At 39.8% G+C, this 13,679-nt stretch overlaps 1 protein-coding gene across 22 annotated transcripts in view; it reads left to right on the top strand.

The window, feature by feature from the left end:
* Positions 1–13,679, top strand: part of GLIS3 (GLIS family zinc finger 3) — a 552,705-nt gene that overhangs the window by 108,326 nt on the left and 430,700 nt on the right. For 12 of the 22 annotated variants that reach the window (XM_072840247.1, XM_072840236.1, XM_072840213.1 and 9 more), the window contains 2 exons: positions 2,107–2,276; positions 5,235–5,721. The exons of 6 other annotated variants lie outside the window; for them this stretch is intronic. In XM_072840247.1, coding sequence (XP_072696348.1) covers positions 5,334–5,721 — 388 coding nt within the window. In that variant the 5' untranslated portion in view covers positions 2,107–2,276; positions 5,235–5,333. Of the gene's footprint in view, positions 1–2,106; positions 2,277–5,234; positions 5,722–13,679 lie in introns of those variants that run through there. 4 more of the 22 variants (XM_072840221.1, XM_072840222.1, XM_072840241.1 and 1 more) reach the window with 2 other exon arrangements.

Raw genomic sequence — 13,679 nt, 5'->3', positions numbered from 1 at the left:
CGTGGTAGCTACCAGGTATAACCTCCATAAGTTTGTTGCTCTACATCTCACTTATGTGGAAATATCCCACCCAGCCCTGTTTCTGTGTAACTTCTGTTGTAAAGTCTGTGAATCTGTCAGTCTCACTGAATAAAGTTGTGAAACCACAGAAATGATCAACTCCACTTTGTTGTGGGTTATTTTATCATAATATTGTACCCTCCCTTTCAATTTAGAGAAATGATATTGTACACATCTAATGCATTTCCTCTATAATATCCTCCAGTTTCACAGGCACATGTTTGCACTTCCCTCTTGTCAGAATTGCAGACAAGAATAATTTTGATTTATTGATTTCATCTAATATAGACATGTTTATATTGTTGCCAATAAAATGCCTTACAAGATTGGTTTTTGTTTATACAATCTTTTCTGAGGAGTCAGTCACCTGTGTTAGGACAAGGTACATTCTGCTTATTAAAATGAACTCCTGGGATCTAAGAACATTCAGCTCTATCTGTCCTTGATTGAATTGCAAAATGTGCTTCACACTGCAGCCGCGCATGAGAATAGCTTATATTATTTGTCAATAGGCTTTTCACTTCTATTATTCTTCTGGCTACAAAAGCTGTAACCAGAGAAGCGCAGGGGAATAGCTTGGGCCTATTAATGATCAAGGCAGCGATGTTGAAAAAGCAGTTAATGAAATTACACAATCATTAACCCGAAGGGGAAAAAAATAAAAAAAATCGATAAAAACCCTATTTTAGATGGCTTAGATGTATATAAAAGAAGCAGTCCAGGAACATTTTGTTTGCTGACCAGTATTTTGTGTCTCATTATCAGGTTTTTTATGCAGAGTAAGAAACACTTGTGGCATAAGGAATGGAAAATGTAACAAAGGCTAAATGTAGCCTAAGGAAATGAAATGATGTATGAAAATTAATAATTAACTGGCTCATCAGATGAATTATGACTCTAGATGAGTTTATTAATGATATTTACTAGGAAAGGGCTTTTGGCTCTAAAAGAGGCATTATGGACTCGTGTTTTTGGAATTTCCTTGAATGGATGAGTTAACGTTGCTTTTCACTTGTTGGATCTTTTAATCTATGAGACACAGTGCCTGGAGCCTTGGGTAGAAGATAGTGTCATGATTTTGTGTTTTGATCAAAGTCATAGCTTTTCCAGAAAACCAGTGAAATTATTAAATGGTTTTGTGCCTTAGTTTCCTTAGAAGTTAAGTAATTTCCTTTCTGACCTGACTTAGAGGAGTGTGTTTTAAGAGTTTGAAAGTGGTCAATGGAAAGATTTATTAACTCATGTTGACTCATTTGACAGAATGAACATTTTCATTGTTTGAATGGACAGAGCGTTAAAACTCTAAATGTATCAATATGTCAGATCCAAAGTACCCTAAATGTGTATTTCCAGATGTCCCTTTTCTTCTTCTTCTTCTTCTTCTTCTTCTTCTTCTTCTTTCTTTCTTTCTTTCTTTCTTTCTTTCTTTCTTTCTTTCTTTTTTTCTGTTGATAGCTTGGGGTAGGCAGTGAGTGGAGGGTGGAGGAGAAAGTAATTCTGGAGAACTTGAATACTTTTTTTAAGAGAGAGTGTGCCAGTGGAGAGGGGGAGGGGCAGAGGGAGAAGGAAGATCTAAAGCATACCCCACAGAACGAGAAGCACAATGTGGGGCTTGATCTCATGACCCTAAGATCATGACCTGAACAGAAATCAAGAGTTGGATGCTGAACCAACCTACCCAGGTGCCCCTTGAATAGATTTTTAAATAGAAGGATGCTCTGCCAATGGAAATCTACCAGTTAGGTTTTGATATATTGATTAGTTGTGATTTTACTTTTTGGCAAAGTGTAGGCAAATTTATTTATTTATTTTTTAAAAGACTTTATTTATTTATTCATAGAGATGCAAAGAGAATGAGAGAGAGAGGCAGAGACACAAGTAGGCTCCATGCAGAGAGCCTGATGTGGGACTCGATCCAGGGTCTCCAGATCACGCCCTGGGCTGTAGGCGGCGCTAAACCGCTGCACCACCGGGGCTGCCCAAGTGTAGGCAAATTTAGTCTTGTTATCCATTTTTCTTTTAATTTTTTTTATTTATTTATGATAGTCACAGAGAGAGAGAGAGAGGCAGAGACACAGGCAGAGGGAGAAGCAGGCTCCATGCACCGGGAACCCGATGTGGGATTCGATCCCGGGTCTCCAGGATTGCGCCCTGGGCCAAAGGCAGGTGCCAAACCGCTGCGCCACCCAGGGATCCCTTGTTATCCATTTTTCAAGGTAAGTGTTGTCTTTTAGCACACTGCTAATGTGAGAACCTCCTATCTGCTCTTGCTTTGATGGAGTGGATGAAGGTTACTATTTTTGCTTTCATGTCTACCCTGTCCTCTTGACTTAAGTGTCATAGGTATAAAATCTACATATTTATCTTTGATCATCTTAAGTGGGTATCTTTGATAATCTTCCTTATCTTAATTATCTGGAAGATTAGAATTTCAAGAGATGGCACTGATTATCATCAGCTGTTTTATAGATGGAAACTGTAAGCCAGAGAAGTTATAAATGATTTGCCAGAGGTAGAACTTAGGTGTCCTGACTTCTAGTTGAGTGCTGTTTTTACTCTGATTAAATAAGGATGTATCTTTCTTAAAAGTTAGCAGTTTATTGCTTTTTTGTTAACACGGGGATTTAGGACTATAAATGATCATATGGCCTTGCTAAAAAGTATATAAAGTACTTTAATACCAGTAGATAAAATTGATTTTTAAATTCTTGTCTCTAATGCTTGAAAGATCCATTGGCATGATTAATGTGCGAACTGGGTTATTAAGCATATTTTCACACAGAGTTTATATTATTTTGTCTTGAGGTTGGTTTTCCTAGCTTGTATGCCATCACCTTACTGGTGTTTCTTTATGGCATTCATCACTTTGCTTTCTGGCTGTTGCTTTTTTAGTAATAAAATTTAAGTGCATTTTTGTTATTGTTGTTACTTTCAATCTAAAGGTATTTAAAACAGGAGTTCAGTTTAAAAATAAAATAAAAGTCCAGCTTGACAGGCAGGTATGAATATCTGATACTTAATTAGCTTCTCAGCACATTATTTTTCTCACAAACCTAATTAATGATCTAACCTAATGCTAAGTACCTACTTATGTGTTTTTATCCAGATTTTTGATGAGAATTCCTGCTTGTATTGATCTTGCTGCCAAAAATGACTCCTTTGTTTTTAAAAACTGGAAGTGGGGCATAGTCTGTAAATCTACAGATGCTTGTCACATGGACTCATGATGGCTCATAATGCCAGTCATGTTGGATGATTCCTCATTTTCAACAAATTGCCAATACAACATATATACTTACTTCTTTTGGTTGGTGCTGAGTAAGTCCTCTCTTTTGCAGGGTTAAGAGTAGTCAGAAAATGCTATTTTATGAATGAGTGAAGAATAGATGGCCAACATCCTCTGGCAAAGCACAGAGATATGAAATGATTCTTGGTCACAGTCAACCCACGACTCAACAGACCAGATGATAATTCACTGGAGTTCTTAAATGGACACAGCTGGAAAGGCATTGGGAATTTTCCCAATGTAAAAAACCAAAATCTTACAACCCGTTTAGTACTAGGGTTTATTTCTTATTGTTCCATGAAATAACTCAAAGTGATAAAGTTTGGGTAGGCTGGCTTTCCTTGTCCGTTCTTGGGGACTGTAATGGAAGGAAGGGCAGGAGCAGGGGCTCAGAGTGTTTCTCAGGATTGAATGGTGTGGCCATATGAAATATGCTGGACTGATAGAATTCTTAATAAAGTAGAAAATTGGTAAAGGCGAGGGAAACATTCCAAATGTTATATTGTTAATAATTTTTGAAGTTTCTCAACATTTGGGCACACACTAAACTTTGCAGAGGGCAGAGTGAGTGCTTGACTTGAAAATCAAATCTTTTGATTTTCCAAAAGGATAAATGAAAAAAAAAATCTTCTTCACAGAGAGTTTTCCCTTCAATATTCTGTCCCTGATGGCTGATGGAGCCATTTATTTGAGAGTTGGTTGGAAATATTTGTCTAAGACATTGAGTGGATCCTAGAGAAAACGTAGGAATCATCCAGTAGAGAATATCTGACTACTACCACCGTGTACTCAGCCATATCTCCTATATTTGTTCAGCTTTGGCTTCTTTGCATGACAATCATATCTGTGTAAAAGAATACAGATTGTGACTATGTTTGTCATTCATTTGGAATAGTGGCACTTAGTCACCTCCTTGACTCTATACACATTTTATGAGCTTTTGGTTAAGGGAGGGAAGGGCCTTTCCTAAAGATTTGTAGCCAGAGAGTACTGACGTTATGATATACAGATGGATAATGGTGTCCTGTGGTGATACTAGTGCTGTTGGTTCTTTCTTTGTCACTTGAGGAAGGTGGCGGTGGGGTGGCAGATGAAACCATGTTTGTGGAACTATGGTTGATTTACTATGTGTGGTGTGTATGGTGAACATAATTGCCTCCTTCTTTCATTATGCTTTCCATGAAGTGTTTTGCAGAGACTTTTCCTTTTCTAGGATCTTAATAGAAGGTGAGAGTATTGTGGTGTTGATTCTTTTTCCATCCCCATAACTCAGAATCATTATGGAACCAAGACTCTGATGCTGCTGTATTTGGATATGTGGTTATATGACGTCTTTGTGAGAATCCCAAGCCCCTATTTTTATCTTACGTGAGTCTAGGGACTGTGAAAATTTTGCTCTTACAATAAAAATCAGAGAGTGGTTTAATATCCCCATAATTTCATTTAGAGGCCATATCTGCCTTTTGCTTGTTTACTGGAAACTTTGGAGCATTGGTCTCACAGCTCGCAAAGGTGATGCTTTGGATTTCCCAAGACTCACTGTAGCAAAAGTGAACTAGTATGGACAGATCTTCTAGGGAGCCAAATAAGTTTCATTTTGCAAGCTGGCACCAGTTGATCGGTTGTAGTTGCCAAGAGCACTGTATTGAGAAGGGCTCAGTGGCAAACAAAACAATACAGTGATCCATAATCCATGTCTACCATGAATGCAGGAGGGGAGAGTGCCTGCCAATGAACCATGTATTTGATGACCCTGCTTTACATAAAAGGCTGTTTTGCTAAGAGTGCTTCTTTTCTTCCTGATATGAATGCTACACAGGTTGAAAACTCACTGTGACTTAGTTTCATTTTTACTTTTAAAAATGCCTGTATTTATTTTTTTAAACAGGCTAATAACCCACACCATGGATAACTTATTGGACTTTGCCTGAAAGGAGTCATTAGTGCCATTGGATATTTGACCATCCTGGCCACAGGTTTTTTCAGAATGAATGGAAGGTCATGCAGCATGAGTCTCCACCGGACATCAGGAACCCCACAGGGGCCTGGGATGGTCAGTGGCCAACACATTCCTCCCATCCGAGCCCACTCTGGGACTCCTGGCCCCACGTCCTGTGGCAGCACAGCAAGCCCTGCCATCGGAAGCCTTGGTAACAGCCTCCATCTCAAGATGCCCTCGGGAGGAGGGATGGCTCCTCAGAGCAACATGGCCGAGAGCCCCCTCCATCTGCCCGCCTTGAGCCCCAGGAGACAAGTGCTCACCAATGGGAAGCCACGATACCAGGTCACCCAGGCTGGAGGCATGTCAGGGCCACACACTTTAAAGCCAAAGCAGCAGGAGTTTGGAAATCCTTTTCCTCCAAATCCTGGGAAAGGTAGGATTGTCTTTCTGGGATCTTTTAAAAGTGGAAACGATTTTTTTTCTCCTCTCCAGATCCTTCTCTGCCAGCAAATCTTATGGAAAAACACATGATTGAATGTAAGGGTCAAAGCTGATAGTCTCTTAATGATATGTAGCTTTCTTGGTACGGGGATGGATGTGTACTTGTGTGAGGGTAAGGAGACCACAGGGGTAAATGTGGTACCTCATGGGGCTGTGGAGCAGAGCAAAAGGTGAGACAGAAAGATCAGACATAGGGAGTGAGGGTGGGTGGTGGTGGTGGAGGGCAGGAGCCAGTTTAGGAAGCCCCTAACCTCAGGATGTACAAAGGGACTGGATTCCTTGGGCCACAGAGCAGAGGGGCGGCCAGAGCCATCATGATGTGGGTTGGGTGCTAGAAGGAAAGTTTGGAAGGAAAAGGATAAGAAGGGGGAAGGTTTAACAGCGAATAGAGTGAGGAATTCATACATAGAAATGATAAAAAATTATTCCAAGAGCAAGACTCATATAAGTTTTATAGTTTAGCTGGTGACAAGAGGGAAGGAAGCCAGAAGAGAATAATGAAACGATGTATTTTGGGGCTTGTGAAGAACTAGAAAACTTGGTTAATTTGAAGTGCAGAGAGAACGTGCTTTTAGTTCAGTAATGTTTGAATAACATGTATTTTAAATTACGGAATTGTTAAAAATATTACGGAATTGTTGGAGAATAACAAATTATTCGAATGACACACTCTGTCTATAGGAACTGATGTTGACGTAATGAGTGATGTTGCACATGAAATGTGTATTTGGGCTAGAAAAAAAGAAAGAATATATATCTCATGTGAAATATAGCTTGGTTACATAAAATAGCACAATTACATATACTGGTAGGTATTTTTAGCATTTGGTTTTAGTTGTTTGTATTAGGTGGGTACACTACCAAATAAAATTGCCAGCAGCTGGAATAGTCATTCACCCAGTTAACTCATAACTCACCCAGTTCAGGTGAATACTCATTTGTAGCAGATGAGTAACCAAAAAGTTGTTTTAGTGTCTTTGTATTCCTCTGTATGGTATAAATGGACAGGTTAAGAAAAAACCCTAAATATGTACGTAGCTTTTTTCTTATTTTGGTTTAGGTTTGACTTTAGATTGTTTTATTTCTCACACCTATTGATATTTAGAACAAGCATAGGAAAAACTTTCCCTGGGGGTGCATCCAAAATCATTCGATCCTTGTCAGGTTGCTGCGTCATAGCATGGTGAGCTACGTTCCTTGATGTCAGGCTCATGTGTTTGCATTTTTAGGTGTGGAGGCCCAGTTTTTGAATCCTGGCTGACAATATTAATGCTGATAGTACTAACAGCTTCTATTTATTATGTCATAAATAAGCCTGTATCAGGCACTGTATTGGGTGCTTCCAACACAGAATCTCAGTTATTCCTCAAAACAGCCCTAGGTTGTATGGTACTGCTGATTAAGGGGCAAGGGAACTAATGTCTAGAAAGAACAAATAACTTCAGCACTGCCATTGGTAAAGAGTTTGGGGATGTTACTTTGATGGTGACCAGAAGTGGGTATAATTATATACATAGTTTAAAAAAATTATGCTTCCAGTAAGTCAGGGATAGTGAACTCTGAGGGTTAATATATCTTGGAACTCTTGTAAAAATCAGTGCTGTCCCCTGATTCTCCTCTTCTCAACTTTCTGCCTCCTTGCTCAGCTTCTGAGCTCACAGTGCCTGTTCTGGATCTGCATGGTTGGGCCACGCATGAGCATGGATTAGGGGTCGAGGGTAACTGTATTGTTATCTCTTCTGGCCTTGTAGCTTGGATACCACTCTGGATGGTGCCAACAGTGGCTGAATGTGTCTCTTTTAGGTCTTGGTTGACAGTTCCTAAATTAAGCCAACAACAGGTTGAGAATGGTGATCTAGGACTCTTTGAACTTCATCCAATCATTTACTGATCAGATAATTATTGAGCATGTATTATAGGTGAGCCACTGTTCTGGGGATACAGTAGCTAATAAAACATAGTCCTGGCCCTCAAGGAGTTAGGAAAATTCGACAAATAAATGGGCAGTTAAGATATAGCACAGTTAGGGCTCTGGTAGGGATACACTGATGGCACTAGGGCAACATTTGGAGGTTTCCAGCCCCTGCTTGATAAGTGGATCTGGGAGGAGAGTAGGCTATCTAGGCAGACACCTGAGAGATGAGGAGCTAGCCTTACAAGCATGCAAATTGTATGTCTTGTGGAAGAGTATGTGCATGTGAGTGTGTGTGTGTGTGTGTGTGTGTGTGTGTGTGTGTGTGAGGGGGTTGTATGGAGCTTATTCTGGATAGAGGGAGAATCACCCTCAAAACCTGCCTGGGTGGCTCAGCCAGTTATATATCTACCTTTGGCTCAGATCATGATCTCAAGGTCCTGGAATCGAGTCCTACATCGGGCTCCCTGCTTGGCAGAGAGCCTGCTTCTCCCTCTCCCTCTGCTGCTCCCCCTTCTTGTGCTCTGTCTCTCTCTCTCTCTCTCTCTCTCTCTCTGCCAAATAAATAAATAAAATCTTAAAAAAAAAACCTGGAGGGGAGACATCATGTGTGTTTCATGAACTTCTGCCTGATTCCACATTGAGGGTATAGGGACTGTGGTAAGAGACAAGACTGGAGAGGACTAAGCAGAGGCCAGATAAAGGTTACAGATGAGATGCTGAGGAGTTGGGATCTATCTTGAGCACACTGGTGAGCTGTGGAGGAGTTTTAAACTTGGGGATCATGTGATAGGATGATGTGATAAACTTGAGGTTGACATCTCTCCCTGGATTTGTCATTGTTTTCTCATGCATTACTGGCCGTGTCAGGACCCAGAGGGACAGGTACCAAAGAACCTGTGACTCTGTGGCTGTATTAGTTAGGGCTCCAGAGAAACAGAACCAATAGGAAATATATCTATGCTGGAATCTATACCTGTACCTGTACCTATATCTGAATAGATTATGGAGGCTGAGAGTTTCCAAGATATGGAAGATGAGTCAGCAAGCTGAAGGCCCAGGAGAGCTTCCGGTTTAGTTCTAGTCTGAGTCTGAAGGCCTGGAACTAGGAGGGGTAATGGTATCCTCCCCCCTTTCTGAAGGATGGCAGGTTTGAGACCCAGGAAGAACCAAGGGTTCAGTTTGAGACCAAAGGCAGAAAAAAAGCCGATATCCCAGTTTGAAGGCAGTCAGGGAAGAATGCTTTCTTACTTAGCGGAAGGTCAGCTTCTTATTCTATTCAGGCCTTCAGTTCATTGGGTAAGGCCTATCTACATTAGGAAGAGCAGTCTGTTTTACTCAGTCTACTGATTTAATGTAAATCTCCTCTGAAAACACTCACAGAAACACCCAGAATGATATTTGGCCAAATGTCTGGACACCTCACGAGCTACTCAAGTTGGCATATAAAACCAACTATCACAGTGGGGTACCATTGCTTTGGGGCAAGCACAGTTTACAGGGTGGCCAAGAAAATACATTTTCTAAGCCTTGAGAGTGATTATACCATCTCTCAGGAATCCAGTGGAAGTGGGTATAGAGAATATGTCATTTAAGGATTGCCACACAGAAAATTTCTGACTTGAAAAATGGGAGAAATCTCCAGTGGGAACTTCATGAGAAATATAAATTTGATTGTAGTGTTTAAGTTACTTAATTAAGGATTGAGTTCTATTCAACTGAAAACTCAAAAAACAGTGAATTCCACATCATTGGAGCATGGTTCTCAAATAGTATACCAAGGGCATTGGAGAACCACAGCAAACTGCGGGGGAACCATGAAATATTTTTAATTTTGAAGGAAACAGAAGGATACATGGCATCCTTTGGACACCAGGCAAAGTACTAGCTTGAGGAGGTTCACAGTTTCAACATTAGACTGCACTCCATCCTTTTAGTGATGTCATATCTTTGCAAAGCTCCACTTTGCAGTAGTTGTGATGGAAAAGCTAGTACTCTGTATGCCAAAAGGTGGAAGCAGCCCAAGTGTAGGCAGATGAATGGGTAAATAATATGTGTCTTTATAGCTACTGTTGAATATTATTCAGCCTTAAAAAGGAAGGAAATTCTGACTCATGCTACAACATGGATGACCTTGAAGACATTGTGCTCAGTGAACTATGCCAGGCTCAGAAGGACAGCTATTGTATGATTCCTCTTATGCAGCATTCCTAGAAGAGTGAAGTTGTAGAGGTGAAAAGTCAAATGGTGGGTGCTGTAGACTGAGGGAGGGGAGAATGAGAAGCTAAAGTTGGGTGGGAATGGAGTTTCAGTTTGGGAAGATGGAATAGTTCTGGGGATGCATGGTGGTGACGGTTGCCGAGCAGTGTGGAGGTACTTCATATACACAGTAAAAATGGTTAAGATAGAGGACGCCTGGCTGGCTGGCAAATTTGGAGTGTGTGACTCTTGATCTCGGGGTCCTGAGTTCGAGCCCCATGTGGAGGGTAGAGATTACTTCAATAAATAAATAAACTTTAAAATAAAAAAATTGGTTAATGTGGTAAATATTATGTTACGTGTATTTTATCACAATGATAAAGACAAGCAAGTACTGAATGAAAATCATTGTGGAATGGGAGCTGAAGGGGTAGCATCCAATCTAATTCCAAGAGCTGAAGTAGTAGAGGGCACAGGTTGGAATGCACCTCCCATCAGTAATAGTGGTTATTCAAGAATGAAATAAGAATACCTTTATTCTTAATTTATGTATACTATTTTTTTTAAAACAGCTAATAGATTGTTAGTACATAAATACTATTAAGTTGTTGGCACCTAACTACTTAATAAAGGGTAGTGTTAGTTGTTCCTTTTGGCCTAGGGGCACCATGAAAAAATTAATGAGATGCTAAGAATGCCATGAACTGAGAACATTCAGAAACCTGTGTCCCAGGAGTTAATTTTTTTTTATACAAAGGGCAGCCCAGGGATGGTGATGCTGCTGATGGTTAGAACCTCAGAGGTGTCAGGTCCACAATCATGGAACTTCCCTTCATCTTTTCCCCACTCCTGCTCCTGCTCTGGAGTCTCTCTTCTGAGAAGAGTGAAGGAGGAAGGCAAGACAAAAGGCCGAAGGACGAAAGGGACAACTCCCTCCAAATTGACCCCTTTTAATCAGCTTTCCCAGGAGCCCCACTCAAGTCTCCCTGCTTAGTCCATCATACACACCTTACTTCGTAAATAAAACTCATTCTTTGTTCCTGAGTTTACCTTTCTAAAAAAGTTAGATTTTATCTTATTTTGTGTTATAGTCTATTATATTTTATTTTACTTTTTAGCATTTGCTACCTTTTTCTCTCTCAAGGAAGCTGAACCACTTACAAGTAAGTTGCAGACATTCTGACATTTCACCCCCAAATTTCTAAGCAGATGTTTTTCATGTTGTACAACCAGGATAACAGGAATCTTAACCAAGGAATGATACAACAGTAGTGCTCAGTCATATCTTAAAATTTAATACATATTTAAATTCATATTCAGATTAATTTTTATATTATTTTATATTTTACATTACTTTATCATATTATTTTCCCCCCTACTTATAACCCATATGTCCTCTGTAACTGTTCTTTTCTTTCAATTCAGGATCCAGTCAAGAATCCTTTATTACGGGGCACCTGGGTGGCTCCGTTGATTTAGTGTCAGACTCTTGATCTCAGCTCAGGTTTTGATCTAATGATTGTGAGTTTGAGCACCATGTTGGGCTCCACACTGGGCATGGGGCCTACTTAAAAGAAAAAAAGAAAAAAGAATCCTGCATTACATTTGGTTGTCATGTCTCTTTAGTCTCCTTTTTTCCTAGGGCGGCCCTCTACCCTGTCTTTTCTTGGTGTTTCATGACAAAATATGTTGATATTTTAGAGTTCAGGTTGATTATCTTGTCTCACAACTTGGTTCACCTAATCATTTCCTTATGATTAGGTTTGGGTGAAATGTTTTTAGCAGGAGTACCACATAGGTTACTTACGGCTTATATACTGGGAGCACTGGATACTCTTTTGTCCCAGTATTTGTGATGCTACTTTTGATCATCTGGCTAAGGTGGTATCAGAATCTCTGCATTGGTGGATACTTTCCCTTTCAAAATTAATACAGATATCTTTGCAAAATTATGCAGATATCTTGCTCTCCATCAATGATGCTTGTGTGAATCAGTTACTGTATTATTAACTACATAATGGTGATTTTTCTGATTCCCGTATTCCTTCTGTATTTATTATTTGGTAATCTTCTGGAAAGAAGAACTTCTGTTTCTCCTTTTTTGAGGATTTCTATAGACCTCATGTATTCTTTTTAAAAAGCCACTGTGCCATAATTCATTACTATCACTGTTCTTTTTTGATACTCACATTGTCCCACATTTGGCAGGTGGGGGTCCCTTCAGGCCAGTTCCTGTATCTTTCTGATAGGTTCCCATCAGGCACTTCCTTGCTTTCACACATAATGAGATGTTCCAGGCCTACTTGCACTTCCCTGCCCCAGACCTGGAATTGGCCTTTTCCCAAAAAGCTTGGATCTCTTTTAGTGGGAAATCTTTGGAAGACTGGAGGAAATCATGATTTTATTGACTCTGGGTGTCATTGCTTCTAGGCCCTGTGTGTGGACAGAATTAGGAAATCACTCAGAGGAAGGTAATGAGTTCTAGTTAAAATACAACGTGATGGCGTTCTTCCTCACACTTCCTCTTTGCACGTGTGTTAGTAGGATCCCTGGTTCTCAGCCAGGCCCGTATATTTGTTTATTGACTCTGTCCTACAATACGGAGTGACTTTAGCTTGACATTTCTAAGGCAGTAGAGATTAGTTATTTTATTTATTTATTTATTTATTTATTTATTTATTTATTTATTTGGAGATGATAAGATATCAGACTCTTCACTTTGTGCCTACCCTTTATCTCATTTTAGAAAAAAGAACCAAAGGGAGCCTTAATCCCCTCCCCCCCCCTTTAAAAAAGATTTTATTTATTTATTCATGAGAACCCACAGAGAGATAGAGAGGCAGAGACATAGGCAGAGGGAGAAGCAGGCTGCATGCAGGGAGCCCGATGTGGGACTTGATCCTGGGACTCCAGGATCAAGCTCTGGGCCAAAGGCAGGCCCTAAACTGCTGAGCCACCCAGGCATCCCAGAAATTAGTTTTAAAAATAATTTCTTACTACGTGTAAATTTTTCATGTACTGAGATGAGAACTTTTGTGTTTACCTGTGCTGCTGAGTGAGTGTGGAGGGCGTTCCACAGTTGGTAACTTCTTAGCCCTGCTAGGATTGGTGAGTACAGAATCTCAGTTATATTGTACTAATAATGGCATTTCTCTCTACTTCCTGTTCCACAGTTATGAATTGTAATTAGACTGGTAGAGATGCATTTTTCAAAGCATCTGGGAAATCAGTTTTATGATCCCCACGTTAAGCACATTTGACACAGCTATTTAAATATTTCAGACAATCCCACATTTGCAGCACCCGTAGGACTATATAACTGGGAAGATTTTCATTGTAAAGGTTTTTTATTTTACTTTAGGGCATCTGACATTTTTTTCTTTGGGCTCTACTGTCCTTGGAGACAAAGGGAATTAGTTATTCATTAGTGCTTGGGGGTTATTCATTATTGTTGGTCAGAAAAAGCAGAATAATATCAACAAAGGACACTAACTAATTGGGATTAAAAACCTCTTTTGTATAACTTAAGGCTGGTGTCTTTTGTAAAGACCTGGTTTAAAAAAAATAACATATTGTGTGAACCTGGGAGGTCTAGAAACTAGTGTACTTTAAATAATACATCAGGTTTTATTTTGATATTTTTTACTCTTTGTGGTTTGCTAATTCAATTGGTTTTAACTTAGAGCTTAGGTTAGAGCTTGATTCCTCAGTGGGTCAGCTAGCTTCATATTTTCCCCTCACTGCCACATTATAAATTTGAAAACCCTGCCTCTGATTTA

The sequence above is a fragment of the Canis lupus genome, chromosome 1 (assembly GCF_048164855.1).
Source record: "Canis lupus baileyi chromosome 1, mCanLup2.hap1, whole genome shotgun sequence".
Classification (NCBI taxonomy): domain Eukaryota; kingdom Metazoa; phylum Chordata; class Mammalia; order Carnivora; family Canidae; genus Canis; species Canis lupus.
The sequence above is the reverse complement of the archived record's forward strand: the minus strand, read 5'-3'. Positions and strand labels throughout refer to the sequence as shown.